General features: G+C 33.4%; 2 protein-coding genes and 2 pseudogenes across 4 annotated transcripts; all 4 read left to right on the top strand.

The window, feature by feature from the left end:
• Positions 1–2,924: 2,924 nt before the first annotated feature.
• Positions 2,925–3,839, top strand: LOC308429059 (olfactory receptor 8K3-like; annotated as a pseudogene). Its single transcript has one exon. The product of its transcript is annotated as an olfactory receptor 8K3-like (transcript).
• Positions 3,840–11,706: 7,867 nt separating this feature from the next.
• Positions 11,707–12,648, top strand: LOC308428992 (olfactory receptor 8K3-like; the record flags this gene model as incomplete). The annotated part of the gene is made up of 1 exon (XM_080927633.1): positions 11,707–12,648. The coding sequence occupies one exon, from the start codon at positions 11,707–11,709 to the stop codon at positions 12,646–12,648; it is 942 nt and encodes a 313-aa protein (XP_080783759.1).
• A 640-nt stretch (positions 12,649–13,288) lies between these two features.
• On the top strand, positions 13,289–15,772 carry LOC308429221 (arfaptin-1-like; annotated as a pseudogene). The gene is made up of 2 exons: positions 13,289–13,333; positions 14,746–15,772. The product of its transcript is annotated as an arfaptin-1-like (transcript).
• A 7,580-nt stretch (positions 15,773–23,352) lies between these two features.
• On the top strand, positions 23,353–24,294 carry LOC308428997 (olfactory receptor 8K3-like; the record flags this gene model as incomplete). The annotated part of the gene is made up of 1 exon (XM_080927638.1): positions 23,353–24,294. One exon carries the CDS (start codon positions 23,353–23,355, stop codon positions 24,292–24,294), a length of 942 nt encoding a protein of 313 aa, XP_080783764.1.
• Positions 24,295–25,768: the final 1,474 nt, after the last annotated feature.

Genomic DNA, 25,768 nt, shown 5'->3' with positions numbered 1-25,768 from the left:
AGCAGAGAGGGCTGTAAACAAGACAGAAACATGTCCAGCATTAAGAAATTTTTCCCATCACATAATAATCAAAACACCAAATGCACAAAACAAAGAAAGAATATTAAAAGCAGTAAGGGAAAAATGTCAACTAACATATAAAGGCAGACCTACCAGAATTACAACAGACTTCTCAACAGAGACTATCCTTTTATTAGTGGAAGCAAATGCAGGACATGCCTCTAACTTAGAAAGCCTTAAGATTATATCCCCTTTCTTTCTGGGAGCCTAAAACTCTGTTTCAGGATTGCACTGGACAGTTTGAGCTACTAAAGACTATATTACCTGAAGACAGATCTATCTTCATCTCCCTCTTGATCCCTCCTAAACTATAAGTAAATAAAAGCTAACAGCTTGTACTATAACTCCAGTATTTTTGTAAATTTATATTACTACAATTAATATACTCCATTTACATTCACTATTTCCAATGTGATGTTAAAGTACACAGATTTGTAGCAAACTTTTGATGATTTATTTCTTTTACCAAAATGATCTTCTGTGTTTTTATTAGCAATTTATTTTCCCCACTCCCACTTTCTGCTCACTCATTACAAGATTTACAATTTTAAGTATTTTAGATACCTTTGGACTTGGTAGTACTCTTGTTTTCGGTTTCTATAATTTACTGTCATGTTTTTCAGTTTCTTGGTTTTATTGGACATTGGACATGCATTGTGTCCACTCATTCCTCAATGACAATTTGTTTCAACTATTTAACTGTTTAAAGTAAAGCTATAGGGAATATTAGAATGGTAATATCTCTGTGAGATCAAAATATTAATATTTTAAATCAAAACCAGAAGTTTTATAATTCCTTTACTTACTACATAATTTAAAGATATATACAAGTTTCCCCTAATAATTAGTGAACAACCTTCAAGTAACTCTGTATGCATGGCAATGCTTTAGGGATACTTAACCAATAGCTTATAAGTCCACGGGGACTATTTCTAAAATGTAAAACTAATTCATAAATTATCACAGGGAATGCAATAAAAGAAGCACATGGGAGTATGAAGAACAATGTTTTCCTCCAGGTAAGACAGGTAGAATGCAACTCGAGTTGTTCCATGCCATCACAACCCACAAGAAACAGTCACACTTTGCTCTGCTTTTGTCATGTAGGTGGCGATTTCTGGCTTATTTTCTGTGACTCCTTCACCATCATATCCGAGTAACAGTAGGGACAGGCCCTCTCCTTTTCTCAAATTTTCTCTATGTGTTAGAAATTTCACGTTCATCTGTACATTTGCAACACTAAATTGATTGGAAATATTTACTTATAAATTTACTTTATGGTTAATACATTCTAAAATAAGAGAGGAGGGGAAACATAAGTAAAGTAACTCCACAATTTATAATCCAGAAATGAAAAGTATGAGTAAATTACTTCATATGCCTCTAAATTTTAAGGTGTTTGAAATACTGATACACTACCTTGATGCTCTTATTTAGTCTATGAGTAAGACATTCTATATCTGTTAAGACAAAACTAAGTTTTGGTCTTATCGATTGTGTATATGTATAAGTGACATGGCATTAAAGACAACATTATATGGTTATGATAAAATTGTCATTTTACAGGAAAATCTGATGGAAATAATCCATGGGAAGTATTAGAATAACAAATATTCAGTGATGGTATTGCTGAGTGACAGAGTAATGAACCTTGTTACACTGAACTGAAAAAATGATGCAAAGAAGCATCTGTTTGTGGTTCCAGTTAATAAATATGTTATCTAATGGTTTAACCTTATATATTTTAGATTCATTACTAGAAACATTTCTCTAAGACAATATCATGGTAACCACCATAAACGTACACTGAACTTAACCAAGTGTAATTAACATGGAACACATTTCACAGATATGTACATATATAGTAAAATGGTATGATTGATCTAGATATTGAATTGCCTTGTTTAATTTCAGTCATGAGAGAAAGAAATAATTTGCATGTGTTATGACCTACTGAACTCATTCTTCACTTAACCATCATTTTACCATTGGCAAATAAAATAAATGTTTGCGACGCACACTATTCATCCACAATATTCACACATTCAGCTATACCAGTGCCAGGTATAAGACATTTAGAGAACTTTATGCTTTTCTGGCTTTCTTTTCTTTGGCACAAGGTCTCCTAGAAGTCAGGATTGCCTCAGACCTGCTTGATAGTTGATTGTGTTCTCAAGGTTCTTATCCTCACTATTGCTACTGCCAGAATGATAGAATTATAGGAATGTACTGCATATGTTAGAAAATGCTAGGAAAGTAACCCAGGAATTGGTGAATGCTACTGAGCTATATCTCATTCTATTACTTTTTAAAGTGGTCAGTTACAGGGATGTGGAGATGATACAGCAGTTGAGAATACTTACTGTTCTCACAGAATAATGGCACTAGATTTATATCTTTACATCTCTTTTTTTCTAAGATATATATATATATATATATATATATATATATATCTTCTACATCTGATATTTAATCTTCTTAATCACAGTTTTTACTAGGGAAGACAAAGTTATTGATACAATCATCAGAGCTAAAAGTTTTATAGAGTGGGTCATATATAAGCTTTCTTATTCTAAGAAGTCATTGCATACTTTAGTTCATCTCAAACTTGAGCCACTGAGCTATGTTTTATATCAGTGAAATAACCTTACATGGGAACCATAGTTCACTATTTTGCTATATAACTTTGAGTGTTTATGAGTGTGTGTGTGTGGTATAATGTATTCATTTTGAAATAACTATAATTTCAGTACATGATGTGTATGGCAATATTGCATCACAAAAATCACCTTATGGTGAAAATGAACGACATTAACAATTGGTTTAACTGTTTCTAGCCAGAATACATTTAGTCATATGACTGCATGGTAAAACAGAACCTCACAGTCATGAAAGATTTCATCCTGATAGGCATTACTGATTGTCCTGAGCTGAAGGCCCGATTGTTTGGACTGTTTCTCTTCATCTATCTGATCTCACTAATGGGAAATATGGGCATGATTATACTCACAATGGTGGACTCTAGAATGTAAACACCAATGTACGTCTTTCCCATACTTGGCCATCACTGATCTTGGATATTCTACAGCTGTAGGACCTAAATGTTAGAGAATTATGTTGTGAATGAAAATACAATGTCCCATTGTCTTTGTGCTACACAGATAGCTGGTTTCCTTCTGTTCATTACTTGTGAGCTCTTTATTCTGTCAGCCATGTCCTATGACTGGTCTGTGGCCATCTGTAACCCATTGCTCTACACTGTCATCATGTCACAGAAGAAATGGTGGCTACTGGTGGTCATCACATATCTATATGGTTTGTTTCTGTCCCTTACAATTACTTTAAAGATGTTCAGACTGTCATTCTGCAGATACAATGTAATCAATCATTTTTTTTCCTGTGACTGCATCCCTTTGATAACTTTGCTCTTTTCAAACACTCATTAACTTCAGTTGATAATATTAATATTTGCCATCTTTGATTTGATTTCTTCTCTTCTGGTTGTTCTTGTGTCTTAACTCCTTATACTCATAGACATTCTGAGGATGAACTCTACTGAGGACAGGCACAAAGCTTTTGCAACTTGTCCATCACACCTGATCTTAGTCATTGTCTTCTATGGGACTTTAATATCTATGTATTTACAGCCTAATTATAGTCACTCTTTTGACAAAGACAAGTTGGTATCCATCTCTTATACCATGGTTATCTCCATGTTGAATCCCTTGATCTACAGCTTGAGGAACAAGGATGTGAAAGATGCTGGACAGAGGATATGAAAGATGTGCAAGATTTGAGGCAATATTTTATAGACCGTGTCCTGGACTCAATAAATGTGAGAGGAAGAGCTGAGCACTAACAGTAATTGATGTTGCCATTTGACTTTGGATATTCCCTAACCAACACTCTCTTTCTGCTCCTGCTGACAGGACTCCCTCAAACTATGATACACTCTATCCCTGGCTACCAGAACAGTAAGCTGAAATAATTTATCTTTCCCCTAATTTACATTTCTCATGGTACTTTGTCAAGAATCAGGAAAGCACCAAAAGCAATGGAATGTTTAAATTTTTATTTAGAGAGACACAAAGAAATTCAAAATTAAAAAAAATTCTTTATGTAGTAGGCATTAGACTCTCAGATTCTGTTACTTACAGCTTTCAGAATTCTTCATTTATCCCCATGTGTTTCTGAAAAGATAAATCCCATCAACAAAATCCTAAAACTTTATATTAAAAAGTCAGCTTAAATTCTGCAGAGTATATATTGGGGAATGAGTATTTATATTTTAAAATAAAGATTTTTTAAAAGGCCAGTATAGTGTGGTTTTTTTCATGACAAAATGTTTTTATGATGCAGTACTCCTACAATATTTGGATATCAAAATAAAGGTATATCTTTTGATAAATTGACTCATCCTTAATTTCAACCAACTTACAATGAAAACGTCCTTATAAGACACACAGGTAAAGTTTTAAAAATTATGCCTAGTTATGATTATGAACAAAGTATGTTGTGATCACCTGCTCTATAAAGGGGATAAACATAGATGTAAGGAATTGATGGTAGTGATATATAATACTAACAAATGAGAAGAATAGCAGCTTAATCTTTAGGTATATAATCTACTGTACTAATAAATGTGTGTGTTGATTTCCCTGCAGCTAATATAACCAACTTCAGAAAAACTGCAATGATTAACTTTATAAAATTACCTTTTGAGAACTTTGATAATATTAAGAGATTGGTTATATTATACTGTAGAATAAAACCGACGTCATTTTAAAGTCCTTATGCGAGAAAAAGACATGCATATTGTTCTTTTTGATGTAGTCAGATTTAACCTAATATCAAGATTTCCTAACTTGGAATGAAGTCAATGTGTATGTATATATATATATGTATCTATATATATAGATACATATATATATATATATACATACATTCATATATGTAATCTTGCAGTTGCTTTATTTGCTTTTAACTTTTTGCAAATATTCAAACATTTTAATTTTTTCAGAAGTTTATGATTTTTTGACAATTCAGTTACAGTCAATTATAGAAAAATCCCTTTGGTTTCTCATAGAGCTGATATAATTGCCAAGTAATACCTCAGGAAATTAGAAGATAGATTTATCCTCTGTTAGTGTAGATTCATATACATCCCATAATAATATAGTAAATTCTACTCAAATAAGAGTCTTACACTTCATGTGTGGAAAAGACCTTTTATATTTTGAAGTTATATGAAATTCCTGGGAAAGTTAAAATAGTAAAGGTATTATCACCTACTCATGCAAAAAACAATGTCCTAAATATTTGACTAGGGTACCTTGTATTAAAAATGACAAAAAAATTAAAGTTTTCATAACTTGGAAATAATTCAGATTTTGTTATACTGGTGTGATCAAATGCTTCTGTGTTCACTTGACTCTGGGTCGCTAGAAGCAAGGAAATGATCCCATTATAAAATACAAACAGTTATATCCTATTTGTAACTTTATTCAGAATAAATTCAGAATAAATTTCAGCTACTTTATATTCTGTCTTTGAGAACAGCTCTCTAATGAGAAGCAGGATTGTACATTTATTATCTCTTTAGAATACAGTGGGTCTAACTCTAGCCTTGTCCACTTTTAGAGCAGTGAATTATTTCTTCCTGGTAAGAACTAATCCATATATCATGCTACAAGCATAAAAGAAGCATTTTTTTCTTTTCCTGTTTTATTTTGTTTACTTATTTTTTTAAAGAAACCAAGCTGTCAAAACTATCACTACAGATAACCAATTGGTATGCTCTTCTGTGAGAAAAAAAAAAAAAAAAAAAAACATCTGGGAGGTTCAGACAAATAGTTAAAACGCATAATTTGTTTTTCTATGACTGTGTTCTTAGCTGTTCTTTATCAGAAACCCCTTTGAACAAAAACAGGTGTGAAATTAGGGGAGTTTGAGGAAAATTAAAAGCTAATCAGAGTTCAGGGCCTTTAAAATATAAAAACACTGTTAAAAGCTGAAACAATATGAAAAGCATAGTTGTTGTCTTGAAAGTAAGATCTTGGTCCACAAAGATAAAATAAAGGCACCATTCTCAGATCACAGCCAAAGCAACACAATCGCACAAAGCAGTGTAGCTGAGCTAATGCCTATAAAACTTCTATTTTTTTAAAAAAAATTATTGGATATTTTCTGTATTTACATTTCAAATGTTAACCCCTTTTCCACGACTCCCATTCCCCCCTCCCCTCCACTTGTTTCCATGAAGGTCCTCCCTCTCCCAATCATCCTCTGAAACACAGTGCCTTAGGATTTACCTACAGGGAAAATGTGCCTTCACAGGACCAAAGGCCTCTTCTCCCATTGATGCCAGACAATGCTATCCTCTGCTGCATATGCAGCTGAAGCTATAGTTGCATGGAATTTGTTGTGTAAAATGAACACATTGTGGGCTTCTCTCCCCCACTTTATCATACCCTTTGGTGTAAATTTTATTCAGCTCTTGTTTAGTCAGCTGTGTTGTTGAGATTTTATGCATGTCAAGTGTTTTGGATGTTACCAGAACACAACACAATCTCATAGCAAAGTTGCTAATCCTCTAGCATACACCATACTATGCCCCACTTTTGTAAAATATTTTATGTCATAGATATGATATATACATATACACATGCACACACATTTATATATATATATATATATAATTTATACATATATATTTAATTTATACACACACACACACACACACACACACACACACACACACATATATATATATATATATATATATATATATGTTCCCCCTTGTGATTGGGATCCACTTAAGTAGCTACTGGATTTGTTTTTGGTGACAGCTTTGAATTTCAAATAACTTGTTGCTTAGAGGACCTGGCTTTCAAAATTTAAAGTCCTACCTTGTTTTGACAATTTTCTTTTCACTAAAATAAATATTTTCCTGTTACTGGTAAATAATGTTACCCTGTTTGAAATATATTAATAAAGTACATTTAAGTGAAATCATGTAATGCAAAACAGATAACTATTTTTACTTAAGGTTTATAATCGACTTATTTTATATGTATGTATACTTGCTCACATAAGTTACTGTGTACTATACAAGTGTAAAAGTCAGAGAGATGAGAGAAGTTCACCAGATCCCTTGGATCTGGAGTTACTAGAGTGGAGTCTAGGTGAGTTCTCTGCAAGAAAGCAATCAACGCTCCAAAACATTTCTGTTCCATCTTTCCTTATCCTATTTTCAAATTTTCTGAAGAATATTTATTTGGTGTTACAGGATTATAAAGCTATAACATAGGTGAACTTTCCTAGAAACTGTTAGTTTATAAATCTAGAATTACATAAAAGCTACATTACACAGACTAGAATTATGATAGGGTTTTATATTTAATTTGCCATGAAAATGAGTAATATCAACCACAGGATAAAGGGGGAAAATAGAGATGGTCATAGTCCTATACTGAAGACAAAAAATAATTCTGCTTGTGTTCAAGAAGGAAGTATCCCTGTGCATTATAAGTGCTAACAATTGACACTGAACAATGTTCCATATAGAGAAAAATCACAGAAAATTTCATAAAATCCAGGCATGAATGAGATGCAGAAAACATGGATAAACACAGACAATGTGATCACTCCATAGAAAACTAGAATAAATAGGATGATGACTAGCTAAATGGACACCACAGATCAGAAAAGTGAAAGGTGATTTTTATGTGTATCCGAAGAGACTGCCTCCATGAGGTTGTCCACAGGCTACTCCAACCCACCAAACCTCCCCACTTCCTTGGCTACCATTCACCTTAGGTTCTTCCTGTGGACATCCTCATAGAGATGGTTGTAGGTATGGGATGTGGAAATGTCAGAGGGTGGAAATGGAAGGGGGATAAAGTCAATACTATAAAAAAATTAAACAATGATACTAAATGTAAAATAATTAAAGCTTAAAAATTTTAAATTAATTGAAATTTAATGTGTTTGCCATTTGAGACCAGTATGCTGCTTTTTTGAATTTTTTCAAAAAGTTTTGAATTTTTTAGAATTTTGAAATATTAATATCTCAAATTATAAGTAGGATTCAATAAAAATGATATAGAAACAACTACAACAACAAAAAGAAACAACTGCAATGTCCAGGAGAAGTAGAATGTCACAGAAGACATGTCTTATTTTATTGAATGCACAGAAAACACGAACTCTGTGACAAGCTCATGTAATGAGGAAGTTGGTTGTAGATCATTAAATGGGGCCATGAACTACTGACACCTGAAGAAAAGATTCTGAGTTCCAAAACTAACAAGGAGAGGCCTGTGTAGTGCAAATGCACGATCTGAAGTGAATTGGGTTTTGTACAGGAGATTAAACAGCATGAGTGGTGAGAGATGCAGAATAGCAGGTAGTAAGACACATTAATCATACTTGGGAGGGAGAAGAACACAATCACAGGAGAGGAGAGGGAGGGATCTGGGTGGGAAAGGAAGGAGACGAGGGGAACATAATCATGTATAGGGGGGAAATAGGACTTAAAGCCCCAAGGGACAGCAAACAAAATGGAAACAGGCAACCTCAGAGGAAGTTGGCAGGACTCTCTAAAGTACATCAGAGACCAGGTAGGTGAGATACTCTCAGGACTTCAAGGAAGGGACCTTAGATGAAATGCCCTACATTCAGTCGGGAGAGATAACATGTAGAGCCCACCCCTACTAGAAAGAGTGTGTCAAGAGAAGGGATCGGTTACCACCCCACAGTCAAAATCTCTGACCCACTATAGTTCCTGTCTGAAAGAACTGCAGAGATGAAAATGGAGAAAATGGAGGTCCAGTAAGGGCCCACATTGCAATCCATCTCAAGAGGAGATACCAAGGCCTGGCACTATTACTGAGGTTATGGCATTCTCACAAAAACTGACCTATCATGGCTGCCCTCTGAAAGACACAACAAGCATCTGAAGAAGTCAGATGCAGATATTTAAACCCAATAATAGAAATATATATGAATACAAAATGAGTGTAAATACTAAAGATATTAATAATACATTTTATACCAATAAATAACACAGACACAAGTAAGCACTAGGCATTTTATTTTAATGTTAAATTTACAAAATGAATGTAAACTACTCAAGACACGTGTCCTATTGTTTCTTATACACAACAAGCGCCATGTTACCCTCCTATTTAAAGTTAAAAAATTCTCCATCTTTATTCATTTCTTCAATTGTATTTGTGTATCTCACTCAACATCATATTCCAAATGTCCAACCTTGATTTTGCATAGTGCTCTCTTCTAAGAATGAATGATATAATATTTATTTGTATTTCTATCTAATTTATCCAGTCATATGTCTACTGATAATGTATGTTCCATATCTCTGGTTTTTAAATGTTCTTTTACCACCAATACTAACAAACTAACATCTTATGATACCGATAACATTAGTTTTGGATGAAATCCAAAGGTTGGAATGATGGCAATTACTAAGTGTACATGGTCAGAGCTGAATATTCTTTGTTTCTAACAATTAGTGCCTAACTTCCTGCCATTTCATTAAGATTTCAAACGCATTAGGGTTAATCTGCAAATTGTGTGACATCTCCTGAGGGGTAATCTCAAATGGTAGGAAAAAAACGTAAATTGTCCTCAACAATGCTCTGTTAAGAAAGACAAATAAGAATAAAGAGGGCTCCTTACCAGTCACATGATAGACAGGATACAACCAGAATCTACAGCAATGATGAGTTTTCTGCGGCTTTGTCATCATATGTAAGTGATATTTTCCCAATTAACTTTCTTGGATTTCTACTTCTACAAGGTGTTCAAGCAATAATTGGACTTCATTTTTATTCCAACTATTTCAGATTGTGTTTGAACATATAGAAATGGAGACAATGAGCAATAAGGTATACACTGTCTTATAAAAATTTAATTTTGTATATGTTTATATGTGGGTGTTTATAATTTTTAAACTATGCAAGTTCTCATGAAAGACAAAAATGAGAGGAAGAGAGGATGATGCTGAAATATCATGAGACTTTACATGTGTGTGTAGATATAAGTGTCTGAGAACAAATAAATATATATGAATACATATACATATATGTGTACATAAAACATAAATATATATATGGCAAAATTTGAAGCAGTAAAATTTTAGCCATTTATTTTCAAAATTTTACAAATATTGAGCTAGTGACTTTAATTCTTTAGTAATAATTTAAAAATAATTTTAAATGTTTAGTATCATCATAGGATTCCTGAGTATATGAATGAATGAGTTGCTATTTCTTATGATTTCTCTTGTACTTTTTTCTTGTTTATTTTTTTCAATTACATTGTGTTAACATTTTAAAATCTTACTATATTGTATTATTATCAATTAGAAACATTCTTTTCTATTGAGAGACAGAAAGTAAGTTTTTCCAGACAAAGAAGGAGGTAGTGGGAGAAGGAGAAGGGAAACTTGTAATCAGGATATGTTATATGAGCAAAAAAAATACCCTATTTTTAATTAAAAAAAAAACAATAAAAATAGAAACAATTTATTTTTAGGTTCTGTTTTCCCTCTGAAATATAGCACCCATTTATCCAAAGAGAATGTCAGAAGCCTTCAGTGTAATGACCCATATTCTCTTGTTTTGCTTTGATATTTCACTCCTGAAGTTACAGAGTTCAAATGCTTCTGATATTTGTTGAGAATAGTTCAGGTTTAGTGAAAGTGACTCCAGAAGCTGAATTAATATTTGAATTCATTTTATAGTAATATAACTTGTATTAATTTTATCCAAATGTTTGAGGAAATAAAACATCTCATGTAGGTTACAAACCCACCAGAAGTTAATTCAAGAACTTTATTGGACTTATGAATATTCTTGCATAGCTATTTAATATGTCAATTTAGTGAGAGAACAGACTTAAATAGGGCCAAGGGTTGGCTTGATAGAAATGATAGAATAGAAATAGAAGGGGCTTACCAAAGAGTTTTGAGTTTCTGTAGTAAAATATTTATAATACTAAATAGGAAAAAAGTATTTATCCCACTTTAGATATAAAGAGATTTAAAAACATCATCAAGGTTAGGGACTGCTTCAGAGCTGGGAAAACTTAGGTTTCCATGAAATGTTTAAGAGAGTGAAAATTTAACCCTATTGACTTTATTTAGATGTGTTATTATGTGCTTTTTGTCATGAAAGGCACCTTTCATACTTTTTGATAGGTAATTCTTTCAAGATAGATCCAAACTTTAAGGTTAAAATACTCGATAGTATTTGACCTTTATAAATAAAAATATTTAGAAATAAAATATATCAATTTATTGAACTAATACAATTTTATTCACATAAGCATATCTTTCAAGGCTTATACAAACATTATTTATAATAGGTGAGACTGCATTGCTACTGTTATATCATGAATATATATTAGGAAAGATCAAAACTACACGTACATATTGTTGTAAAAGATATATAAAAGTCTGTGACAATATAATTATGTAAGCCACTGCATATAACTTTGCTGGTGTCAAGTTCACAAGTGCACAAATTAGTCACATATTGGCTATTTGCTGTTATATATTACTGTAGTGTACTCAGTCTATGCTTGTGTCTATGTCTGGAACAGATTTCCTAATAATAACTAATGGAAAAACACAACCTCACAACAGTGACTCAATTTATCCTGATGGGAATCACTGAGCGCCCTGAACTACAGGCCCCATTGTTTGGGTTGTTCCTGATCATCTACATGAGCTCAATGTTTGGCAACTTGGGAATGATCATCCTAACTACAGTGGACTCCAGACTGCAAACACCCATGTACTTTTTCATTAGACACTTGGCTATCACAGACCTTGGTTATTCTACAGCTGTGGGACCCAAGATGTTGGTTAATTTTGTGGTGGATCTGAACATAATATCCTATAATCTTTGTGCTACACAGCTAGCTTTTTTCCTTGTGTTTATAATTAGTGAGCTGTTCATTCTCTCTGCAATGTCCTATGACCGCTATGTGGCCATCTGTAAACCTCTGCTCTACACTGTCATCATGTCGCAAAGGGTGTGTCAGGTGCTGGTGGCCATCCCTTACTTGTACTGCACCTTTGTTTCTCTTCTAGTCACCATAAAGATTTTCACCTTGTCTTTCTGTGGCTACAATGTCATCAGCCATTTCTACTGTGACAGCCTCCCCTTGTTATCTTTGATCTGTTCAAACACACATGAAATTGAAATGATTATTTTGGTCTTAGCAGCTTTTAATTTGATATCCTCCCTTCTGGTGGTCCTGGTGTCTTACTTGTTCATTCTCATAGCCATTCTCAGAATGAACTCCGCTGAGGGCAGACGCAAGGCTTTCTCCACCTGTGGCTCCCACCTGACAGTGGTCACTGTCTTCTATGGAACTTTAATATTTATGTATGTGCAGCCTCAGTCTAGTCACTCTTTTGACACTGATAAAGTGGCTTCCATCTTTTATACCCTGATTATACCCATGTTAAACCCCATGATATACAGTTTGAGGAACAAAGATGTAAAGTATGCACTTCAAAGGGCAATGAGAAAGATATACAGCATACTCTCATAATTATTACATACAAGATAATTTCCACTAACCAGAAATTAACTAATATTTCTTGTGTCTTCTGATTGAATCTATATCATGGGCAAATGAGTCTATTGCATAATTAAAGATTGTCCTCCATTGTCCAAAAACTTTTCATAATTCTCTCAATACATTACAAAATGCTTTTGTTGTTATAAAAGTTATTTGTATATTTTTGTACATGTCTCTCAATGGATGAAGACCAGAGTACAACTTGCAAGAGTCATTTTTCTCTTTCTACCATGTTGGGTGTGCCCTGAGAAAGGACTCAACCACAAGGCTTTTAACGTATTGAGCCATCTCTTTGGTTCCCCTTAATTGGAATGATGAATTATAGGAAAATAATAGAGGTATTTAACTAGTGTGACAGAATATATTTATGTCTGTGCATAATAAGCATGAAGAAAAGTATGTATACGATTTGCAAGTGAAAATAACTAGATCCATATGAGGAACTGATTTGCTCGTTGGGCAATCCAAAAGGTATAATCCAGCATCTATGTGTATTTATTTATATACTTCTTTTCACTCACTATAATAGTTCCATTTAGACTTACGTTCCTGTAGATGGTTTTCAAATCATGTTCTGGTATACTGTCATCAGACTGATGGTCACACGAATATGAGAAAAACGTTAGTATATAAACGTGAACTCAATGTCCTTATGGTGTGTGAGGGTCTGAGGTTGTTTGTTTTTGCTTTCATTTTTTCTGCTGTAGTTTATGTTTGTTTGCTTTCCAATATAGCTCAAAAGACTGTATTAACATAATACAACTAGTTTGTGGTAACAGGTAGTTTCAGTTTAGTAACTAGTTTTGTCTAATACAGTGTTCTTGTGCATATTAACAAATACACTCACTGTAATACATTTTCTGTGTTCTGCCATAGAATAATCCAGAATTATCCTTTTCCTTACAGTTTTGTTTTTTTGTCTTTAGTGCCTACTTTTGTTTACAGCGTGATCACTGCCTTTACTGTCAAAGGTTAAAAACAATAATTTTTTGTGATGGTCTACATTTTATATTTACTAGCCGAAAATACCAGTCTTGAACTGTAGTGTAGGGATATCTTTTGGCTGTTTTCCTCACATTTTTCTGCATACCAATGTACAAAGAGAGGTCTTTCTCAGAGCATGTCATTCAGTAGCATTACACAAAAAAAGCAAAGACAATCCTATCAGATGCTCCGTGCTTCACTTCTAGTGAGCTTGTGCTATTGTACACATTGATGGCCATGCTTCCTGTGTATTTAGAACATTTGATATTCATCATTGAATCTCTCTCTGTCTTCCATTGTTTTGCATTATTAAACACATTGCTATTTAATTCACACTATAAAAAGAATAGCATTTATTATCACTATTACTATTATCATTTAACAAAATTATAAGAATAGTAAATCAAATACTAACACATATAATTTATTATATTACTAAAATAAAATGTATGTTGTCTTGTGCAAAATATTACTAGATTGTCATGCAAATATATTGATTGATGTTGGTCATAGATGCTACCATAGAGAGATAATGTCACCAAAATGCTAAGCCTTCATTTTTCAAAGGGTACAGGGTTCTTGGAAACAAGATTGACCCTGACTTTCTCATTCCAGTTACTCTTATTCAATCACTACATAAAATAAATTGGTCTGGGAAGGGTTTCAACAATTAAAATCATCTGTCCTTGCTGCCTAAGAGAGAAGATAACCCCACCATCACCACACACACACACATCTCAAACACTTTTTGGCCATGGCTAGCCAAAATCAAGAGTAAGTTTTCCAGGGGTGTCTTAGGACCAAGGTTTGTGCTGCTCTGAGCACTCAAGTAGTACCAAGTACATAATCTAGAGAGAGAGAGAACATGTCATCAAGATTCAAACTGTCTCAAAATTTATTACCATATATTGATTAAGCCAACCACAGCAAAGGCTTTGTTGAAACATTTCAGTTAAATCCAGACACAAAGTATTTTATTTTATTTAAAATAATGTGCATAGTCACACTTCATGTCTCTTCTGCCTGGGGCAGACAGGATTCCTGTGTGCTGTGACTTGGGCAAGCCACCTTCCTTGCTGACAGGTGTCTGCTGTAGCTGAAGAGTCTCCCAAAAACTGCAGTGGAAATTCCAATAACTAGTGATGAGAAGTTTATGAAGCCTGTGGGAATGGCTATAATAGGGATTTGAAACATTCATTACCATCTGGACTCTCATAAACACAAATGACATCTCATGGCATTGACAGTACCAAAGTGGAGGTTGATGAAGCAGGAGCATCCCAAGGTGGCCAAAGAACACACAAAAAAAGGCAGACCAGTTATTCTAGCAGATGGAATTAAAAATCCCTCAATGAAGAACTTAGATCTTATTAGAAAATGGAGTCTCAAAACATACAAGTGTACTTGCCAAATTATATTTGAGAAACTGTGGCTCAAGAATTGTGGACTTTGAACTTGAAGCTAAGATTGATATATTAAGAGATAATAAGAAAAAATATAATAACATTCTGAAACTGGCTCAGCACTTGTCTACGCAGCTTTCCCAGAAGGTGCGTACCCAAAAGCAAACTGGTGATGCATTTGCTGATCTGACTTGAATTCTCTAGAACTCCACAAAGAATTTGGCTATAACACAAATACACAGAAGCTGCTGGCTAAAACGGAGAGACTTTTCTTGGGGCCATTAAATTTTCATTGCTAGTGTGAACACCGTGGTGAATAAAACATTGAAGATACACACCAATGCCTATAAAACAATATGAAAATGTCAGAAATGAATGTGATGTTACAATGCATATCACACTGATTTGGAAGAACTGAACCTTGGGCCATGTGATGCAAACACTGCTAAAAGTTGAGCATTCACAGCATCTGTTCCCAAGACAAAAGGAAACATATGATAAAATGCATAGTGGTGTTGCTTTCAAATTGAATTATTTTTCACGAAAATAAGAATAAAGTATCATATAATCAACCGGTCCTTTTCCACTGTGCCATTGCTGCCTACTTTGGTGAGAATCAGAAGCAGCTTGAACAGACACTTAAGCAGGTCCATGTCAAATCAAATTCTTCTGGAGTGCAAGCCCCATCTTGGCTTGAAGAACAATAAACTCAACTTGAAAAGAAGGAACTGGGTTTTGTTAAATAATACACTAGTAAGTGTTAAGTACTGTTGGGAAGGTGTGGAGGTGACCACCTTATATTCATTCTTGCACAGGTAGCTTTTATTTCCCGCTTTTCATACTATCATGATTGAGCAGTTAAAATTGATGAGAAAGTAGGTGATATTTATGTAAACATAATTTCTATAATTATAAACTTGATGGGTATTTCTGTATTTGAAATATTTAAAATAGATTTGCACTGACAAGATTAAAAATTCAACTCTTTTTTGGTACCAAAAATGATGGCCGGCTATAGTTTTCCAAGGGAGAATTACATGATTTGTATCAATGTCAGTCAGATATTTTATATATGAATATATTCAACATTCTTAAGAAGCTCATGTTTGTATGTTATCTTAAAGAAAGAAGAAAGCTATTTTGCAGAGTAACTTTAATGGTGTCCTGCAGTGTTACACAAGGGAAGCTCAAATAAATGATAGATTGGCCCATAATGTGTTGCAGATACACTTTAAAAATTAATCTGTAACACTGTGATTTAGTTTCGATTTGTTGTTGTTGTTCAGATGTTTTCAAATGCCCTGGAATCACACTGTCATAATTTTCATGACCTGTTTAAACTTAAGAAATTTACTGTTTTGTTAGAAATTTGATTTATAATGAAATCTGAATAAAAGGGGTAGGTTTGTTTGGTTTTGTTTTTTTCTTTTAAATGTGGACATAGAAATGGAAATTCTTAGTTTTTAGAGTAGAAATTTGTAGATTAAAAAGGCAATTTTGGGAATAAAGTCTATTTTGATAGAAGAGAATTTTCAGGCCATGTTCATTGGCTTCCATATGTGACTATATCATTGAAGCCTTAAATCACAGATACGTGCCTTCTCAGATGCAGTAATGCTAGAGATCTGGGAGAGAGGGCAAACTTTCTAGAAATTAATGGGGGTGATCTTAACTGAGAGTCACAGCAGTAGGGATATGAAACCTGAAAGGCTACCTTTTGTATCCAGGCAGGGACCACTTTGGAGACATAGGGACACCAACCTAGTCACAAGAAATGCAGGGAAAGGGATGAGACAACCAATGACTGGTTTATTCTTTGAAATATTTCATTGACAAGCACCAATCCCTGATACACAGTTATGCTTGCACACTGGAGCCTAATATGCCTGTCCTCTGATAGGCTTTACCCAGCAGCTGACTAAAACAGGTTGCCCACTGCCAAACATTAGATGGAGCCGAGTGACTCCTAAGGAAGGGTTGAAGGATGAATTGAAGAGCCCAAAGGAACTTCACGGGATGAACAGCATAGTCCACTAACCTTGATCCTTGGGGGCTATCAGAGACTGAACTACTAACCAAAGATCATACATACAAATTAGTGTGCTTCTCCTTGGGGATGTATATTTTCTACCGCTCTCAGCATTTCTTGGCTGTCTTTGAATTTTTGTTTGTTTAGTTTTAATGTGTGTGTATGTGTGTATGAGAGAAAGACAGGGTGTTGAGGCCTCAGATTATTAAGATCTGTTCATTTAGAGATATCTGGCACTGCTCTTGCTTCGCTCATGTATGTGCAGTAATGTTGATGAAAATTAAGGATAAAATGTGGAACATTATTAGAAGACACACAATCTCACAGAAAACTCTGGATTCTGTGGCTCATAAAAGCTTTCAGCCCTTTCTTATGCAATATTCTATGATTGAGTCTTAAGTGCAAAAATGGTTTTGAAGGTTTATCCACTAGAACTAAGGTCTAGAATCCTGCAACTAGATTTGTTGCAGGTTTTCCTAATGATCATCATTCATCGCAAATAACATTTTTTTCTAAATAAAATGTATGGATTACAAATATTAGTGTGTATAAAGCCACATACATAGAGTATAATTATGGACAATGTTTGCTCAGGAAAATGTTAGTTGTAGGTCCTCCTTTTATGTATGATTTTACTAGATCTAGATAATTGGCTAGGTTTCTAGAACTAGACATGATTTTATTCTTGATGAGCAGGATTTAAGTCTGATTACAGAACTGTTGATGCCATCCGTGTACCCTTTAGGTTTTAATGTCATGATTATCTTTGTTGCAGTTCAGACGTTTGTGTAAGATTTTTTGTTACATTCCTCCTTTGGGAGTTTTTTGGTGACTTAAAGCACCATGAAAGCTACTTAAAAATGGAACATTCAGTTGATTTGCAGCTTAGAATCCATTAAGAGACTGAAGATAACTCTCTATTGCTAAAGAAACCAGAAGTATTTTTAATTGGGTTAGCTTGAAAGTTATTTTGAAGTCATTTATATACTTTGAATATTAAGTGTTTGTCAAATACATAACTGGTAAAAATGGCTATTCCATTATATGGGATCCCTTTTCAAGTATTAGTTCATGTTTATATGCTATTCAGATTTTCTTAATTATGAATTTTTATTTGTAATTTTAAAATCTTAATTGCTGGCCAAATGGATTCCTAAGCAGGAAGTCTGTCATATACCTCTATTTTGTAAGGTTCTGCCCATTTTTTTTCTGGTTGTTTCTGTGTTTCTCGTTACAGATATTATGCCACTTGTGTATAAATTTCTTATAATGTAATAAGTAATGGTATAATTTCATTTCACCATTCATAATTCATAATGTGAACATTCAATTTTCCAAAAACCAGTTGTTTAAATGTCTTCTTTTCTTCAACTTATTTTTGCATGTGAGACATGAACTGTACCTGCTCATTTGCAGAAGTTGGCTATATAGAGAAAGTAAGGGAGAGTCCTTGGATAGATAAACCCTAGAAAAGAATGTGGGAGATCTCACTCAGGATGATAGGTTCAAGTCCATCCATTTGCCTAGGAATTTCAAGAACTCATTGTTTTTAATACCTGCATAGTAGTCCATTGTGTAAATGTACCACAATTTCTGTATCCATTCCTCTGCTGAAGGACATCTGGGTTCTTTCCAGCTTCTGGATATTATAAACAAAGCTGCTATGAACATGGTTTAACATGTGACCTTGTTAGATGTTGGAGCTTATTTTAGCTATGTGCCCAGGAGTGGAATAGCTGAATCTTCAGGTAGTACTATGTCCAATTTTCTGAGGAACTGTGAGACTAATTTCCAGGGTGGTTGTACCCGTTTACAACATCATCAACAGTGGAGAAGTGTTCCTCTTTCTCTACATCCTTTCCAGAGTCTGCTGTCTCACTTTGGTCCAGCAAAGGGTTGTTTTTTTCCAGTGTAAGGCAATGCTGAGGTAGCAGAGGGAGGTTGGGAGAGAGAGCACCTTCAGGAAGGCTATGGGTTGGGAAGGGAGATGGGATTGGTGGAAAGGCCATAACACCTTAACTGTAATTACAGAGAATGTCCAATAAAAATAATTGAAAAAAAGAATGTGGGAAATCTCAATGGAAAGAGAAGTTAGGAATCACAAGGAATGTACATGTGGCATTTGTTTTTTTTTCAACAAGACTGCACAGAATTCTTGTTAAAGGTCAGGAAGTAAGCAAGTGATGTTTGATAGATGAGGCAAGGAAACTGGAATAATGAACTGAGACATAGTCTGTGAATTGAAGAAAAATCTTGGCTGACAATGTTTCTGAAGATTCACTGAACTAGTCTTTGCAGAAAGAGATCGGAGCTCTGTGTGCCTGACTAAATATATTTGATGCACAAACTCTTTTTCAAATACTGTGTGTGTGTGTGTGTGTGTGTGTGTGTGTGTGTGTGTGTGTGTGTGTGTAGAAGAGAAAGAAAAAGAGAGATTAAAGAATGTTTTTAAGCACATTGTCTCTGTCATGGGTTCTTGGTATTAAACTCATGTCTTCATGAGTTGTCTTCATGGTTGCCAGACACTCCACTTGTCTGGCAAGTGGATTTACCCAGTGATCCACATTGTCTATACATTTTAAAACTTTCAAAGAAAAACCTAGGTATAATTTTGGTGGTTCCTATAACAAAAAAAAAATGTAATGTCAAACACAGGTTCTTTATGCCAATTATTGTTCAACCTCCAGGCAATTCATTAAGTATTCAAATACTTTTGGGATAGTCAACAAGTTCCTTGCAACCCCATAGGGAAAATATCTATAATCAAATAGAAATCCATAAATTTTCCTAAAAAATATAGTGTTAGAAAATACATGGGAAAATAAAGAGAAATGTTTCATTCACATACGGAAATGTGGAATGATTGATGAGATACCTTGTGTTGCGATTATCTACAGGAGTGGTCGCATGTGCACCGGCTCTGACATCTAATGTAAGAACTCATTTTGGTTCATTTTTGTGATTCCTACTGCACCATAAGTTTTCAAGAACATAGAATCTTTCTTTTTTCATGTTTACTTTTGAATATTGTCTGGAATTGAATATTGAATTTAACATTTAGAGGTTGAATATTCAAATTTATGTCTGATATACTAAAGCAGTTTTCAGTGCCAAAAAATTCTATATTTTCAAACTATAATTTTATCTACAGATTTCTGAAGTAAGTGAAAATTAAAGTTGAGTAAATAAAAGTTAATACTTTAGAGAGAAAAACTATAACATTTTTCATTTGACTTACTTCTAAATGATTAGATATTTAAATAGCTCAGACCATTTACTTGTGTAAAGGAACAGATGAAAGATATTCACATTATTTTCTTGAAAGACAAAGAGTCTTTTCTCTTCACAATGAGATATTTTAAAATTTTGCATCTCAAGGGGCTTTTAAGTACCACGTCTATGTTTATGGACAAAATGACTGTGCTGTGGACAGTCTGAGTAACATCTGCAAAGTATATTAATAAATAATTAATGTGACTCTATAATGTTAAGAAAGTTTTTAAAGCAACCTGTTTATTAGATTTAAAAAATGATGAGAAGAAACACATTTTCCTTATTTACAATATATAAATATTTATATGACTCACCATATAAACTTTAATTTGTAGTATTTCATAACTATACCCTCTCCTTAAGATTTGAACTGTTTAGGAATCACATGTACTAATGATATCTAGTGCTATAATATGATGTATTTCAACATAAGCAGAAATTATATATTATTAGAACGTTATTTAGAGGAGATGGGGAACAAGAGAATAGGTATTAGGTCACCACAATAAAACAGACAATATTTCATAGAAGGTAACTTTACCTGATCTCTGGAATATATATATATATATAGCTTTTATCATCTTATTTATTTGAATGGAGCACAAAATTATATGTTGGTGACTACAAACTTTATTGACTATTTTTGTTCAAAGTTTTCTGATTCATTATATTATTCTAACAACATTTGTGTACAGCTGTGATGTATTGTCTAATTTCTACATTACTAAAATTATTGAGCTATTTCTATTTGCTTTTATACTTTTTTGTTTGTGTGTATTACATCCTTAATGTATTTGAAAGGAATTCTTGTGTCAAAGTGCACAGATGTACACACACACTTTATATATCTATATCTATATCTATCTATCTATCTATATATATATACACATATATACATATATGTAAAACTGATGTATTTTATTCACTCTCTATAATATTATATTCTTCAATACTAGTCCTGAACACCACAAGACATCATGAAATGTCTTATAAAACATTCTTAATATATTTGTAGTATATTTTATTATTTTCTCCAAAGACATTTATGTCTTAATTGCCTAAACCCAACTTAAATGGCTAATTTCATTTAGACTTCTTAAATATCCACACATTCTATTAGGATCCTCAACAACATATTAAATAAAATCTGTTATGTTTGAATGCATACATCAATTAAAATGCCCATAATAGAACTGTAATAGTTGTATTAAATTTGTACAATTATATGTAACATTAAAATAGAAATAAAATTATAAATATTACAAAAATAACAAATCAAAATACAAAATTTTGTTTGTCTCACTTTGGTCAGCCAATGAGACTCATTAGGAAATGCACTGGAAATTTTTAATATTTATGTCCTAATTACCTTTTAATCATTTATTCATCACTGTATCACAGTGATAACATTAAAGTCCTTCTACAGAAAAATAGTCATGTAAATATAGCTCCTTCCTACAAGTTTATTGGGGATTAAGGAGTAAAAACAGTACAATTCTAAAGAGAAATAGAAGATAAAACAGGTATACATTAGTGGGTGATTATCAGAAAAAGCTGATCAGGGTATTTGGTAGTAGAGCTCTTCCTTAGCCTGATTAAAAAGATATGGGTACCATGGAAAAGCAGAATTCTTTCATCATCATCTTTTCAACATGGTGAAGTCTTCATGGCTTTCAACACAGCCCGGGTTATGATAGGATGTTGCCTGTGCAGTGCATCCTCAGATATGTTGGGTATCACATATCATGCACACTGTCTATACATGAATGGAACTGCTTCCGGTTTATTCATACAGAGAGTTTAAACTGTCCCCTGTTGTAACAGTTTTAATATAGATACAAAATTTAAAAATGTTTTGCAATTTGTTATCATGCATCAAAATGATGGTTTAGAGATGCATTTTTAGAATTTGGTATAAAATCATTGCATAAAAGTTTAGTGTACTTTGTGACATTTAATTATTGACTGTTTCAGGTAAAATATAAAAAATGATTATTACAGTAATTATTCATAATCTATTTACCTAACATAAAATGTTTAATAATATTTACTTTTAAAATATTTTATCTGTACTCTCTATGTCTGTATTTATATCATGCCATCTATTCTACCTACCTATCATATCATATATCTCATTCCTTTTTCTTCTCTCTTTTTCATTTCCTTCCTTCCTTCTGTCCTAAGTTACTCCCTTTCTTCTTTCCTTCCTTCCTTTCTCCTTCCTTAATTAAATTATTTTCCCCCTCAGATCTTTATTAGGTGGAATTTGGGCTTTGGGTGGGAGAAAATCCTGAAATATTTATCAACCAGGTTCAGGTTCAAGACAAACCAGGTATAGAGAAGCCATTGTTTGGAGACAGGCTTTTACTAAGATAGAAGTAGATCTTTGATTTCATTATAGGGTGCTGACTGGGTAAAAATCTCTGAGACCCAATTCAAATGTTTTTTAAAAACATGGTTGGCTGAAAAAGCCGACTCCCTAGGGCAGAACAAGACCCACACAGAACCCTCTTCTCTGCGTAGGCAAAAAGGCACCAGGCTTATTCTGGAGATATTCCATCTCTGCTATTCCCCAACATTTGTTGAACCATTATGTTTTTTTTTTTTTTTCTGTCTGTAGTTGCTTCACTGAATTCTTAATTAAAGTAGAGTAAATATCACTTCTGACTGGGATTTGGATGCAGTGAAATGTTTTTAAGTGTAAGTAGTTTTTAAATCATTCAGTGCCAAAATCATTTCACCTCCAAATGAGTTATCCTGAGATACTGACTGAGCTTTAATTTTAAAATGTCTTATGTGAAAAAGAAAGCCCTATTACTGCCTTTGCATCATTTATAATTCACTGTGCATGAATCAGATGTGTATTTATTTTCAAATGTTCTATATCAAAACTTCAATATGTGAAACTTAAAAAGATAGGTGACAGTTTCTAGTTTTTGACTTCAGAATTCTTTCTATCCAGAACAGAATTTAAAACATACCTGTATGGCGAAACAGAATCTCACTGTGCTGACTGAATTCATTTTAAAAGGCATCACTGACCGTCCTGAGCTGCAGGTCCCACTCTTTGGGTTGCTCTTCATTATCTATCTGATCTCAGCAGTGGGTAATCTGGGCATAATCATTCTCACCAACGTGGACTCCAGGCTCCAAACACCCATGTACTTTTTTCTCAGACACCTGGCTTTTACTGACCTTGGATATTCTACAGCCGTAGGACCAAAAATGTTAGTGAATTTTGTTGCAGAGCATAATTCAGTCTCTTATTATCTTTGTGCTACACAGTTAGCCTGCTTTCTTCTTTTTATTACTTGTGAACTTTTCATTCTGTCTGCAATGTCCTATGACCGCTATGTGGCCATCTGTAAGCCTCTACTCTACACTGTCATCATGTCACAAAGAATATGCTGGGTGCTTGTGGCCTTCCCATATATCTACAGTGTATTTGTATCTCTAATTGTTACAGTAAGGTTATTCACTTTATCCTTTTGTGGCTACAATGTCATCAATCATTTTTTCTGTGATTGTATCCCATTGATATCATTGCTCTGTTCAAAGACACATGAGGTTGAACTGATAATTAGGTTCTTTGCAACATTTGATTTAATTTCCTCCCTTCTGGTAGTCATTGTGTCTTATCTGTTGATTCTTATAGCCATTTTGAAGATGAACTCTGCTGCCGGCAGACGCAAGGCTTTCTCCACCTGTGGGTCTCACCTAACTGTAGTCATTGTCTTCTATGGGACTTTAATATTTATGTATGTACAGCCCAAGTCCAATCAATCATTTGAGACTGATAAATTGTCTTCCATATTTTACACACTTGTTATCCCAATGTTGAATCCCTTGATATATAGCTTGAGGAATAAAGATGTAAAAGATGCCATAGGAAGATCCTGGAAAAAGATAGTCAACAACTTTTCTTAAAGGTTCTTTACAAATGTAGTCATAAAAACTGGTTCCTAATGTAAACCTACTTTGGTTTCTTCTAGCAAACAAGAATACAGCTCAGTGTATATTTCTTCTGCTTTAATTCTGGATATTAATCTTAACATTTTATTACAAATATATTAGAGAAGAAAACAATATTCTTGTTTTCCTTCTGGGGAAAAGAATAATTTAAATATTAGGACTTGAGTACACTCTTCAGAGAGTAGTATCAGGTTGAGGATCAAGTGATCACAAGTGTGTGTTTGGTGTTCCAGTGTGATACCTGGGAAGTCAAAGAAATTTTGAATTGTTTGTGTCATTTATCAATATTTCAGTGAAAAAATGTTGGGTTGATAGTGTGTTTATATCTGTTTTTATGTTGTATAAATGTAGACTTTCTATTTTAGGCTACAATTCAATTATATGGGTTGTCTTCAGATCAAATTTGATTATGACAACAGACTGCTTATGAGAGGTCATTCCTGAAAATATGTTCAGGCACTTATTGCATTCCTTTTTAACAGTGTACTTTATATATATATATATATGAAATGCTCACACTACATAATTGGATTTTCAATAAGCAAAAAACTCATGCACCATCTAATCTTGTGTAATCTATGGTGTGTTTGTACTTAAGAGAATCTACTAGTTACTGCATTTATCTAATGCAATCCAGTTCTTTCTTAGCATTGATCATGCTTTTTCACCAGTTTGAACTAGAATCCATACTGACTTCTGAGTACTACATTGCTTTGACTTATATAAATTCAAAAATGATGCTTATTCAAAACTCATAGTTTATTTGTTTTTCAGTTTTTTTTAATAAACCTCTTGGTAAGTATGTTTTTAGTCTGCATTAAGGTTGATTTTGAGTGTTTCATACATAGACTGCATTCTCTCCTTTTTTTGGTTTTACATTTTTTATTTGGTAATTTAGCCTCACTGTAGCTAGCACATGTGATGATATTTTGTGATACATATTATATCTAAAGGGAGTAGTAGGTTAAATATTCATCTATAAACTTGCCATGTCTTTTAGTGTACCATTCGCATACCCAACATCCATTACAGAACTCTACTACAAACCTATTATATAATATATAATATTTACAATTTGGCAATATATTTTCATTGTGGCTCTATTTGTGTCTTTCCTAAGTATGATATCATTCTTTCAGTAAAATCATTTTAGCAACCTTTACTGAGAAACCTATTTATTGCAATTATAAATGCATATAGAATTTAATTATTTTAATATTTAGAAGTTAATACATATATACAAAAATATGATAACATTTGCCTCTCATAACCTTCATCCTTCTTCCCTAATATTCCTGCAACATATCACCATCTCATTAATTATTTTTAGTTATATATTTTTGACATTAAAATATTATTGCAACATTTTCAGATGATAAAATATTGACTGAGTTTATCTATACAAGAATTCACTATTAAATTAGTTTTG

The sequence above is a fragment of the Micromys minutus genome (genome assembly GCF_963924665.1).
Source record: "Micromys minutus genome assembly, chromosome: 13".
Classification (NCBI taxonomy): domain Eukaryota; kingdom Metazoa; phylum Chordata; class Mammalia; order Rodentia; family Muridae; genus Micromys; species Micromys minutus.
The sequence above is the reverse complement of the archived record's forward strand: the minus strand, read 5'-3'. Positions and strand labels throughout refer to the sequence as shown.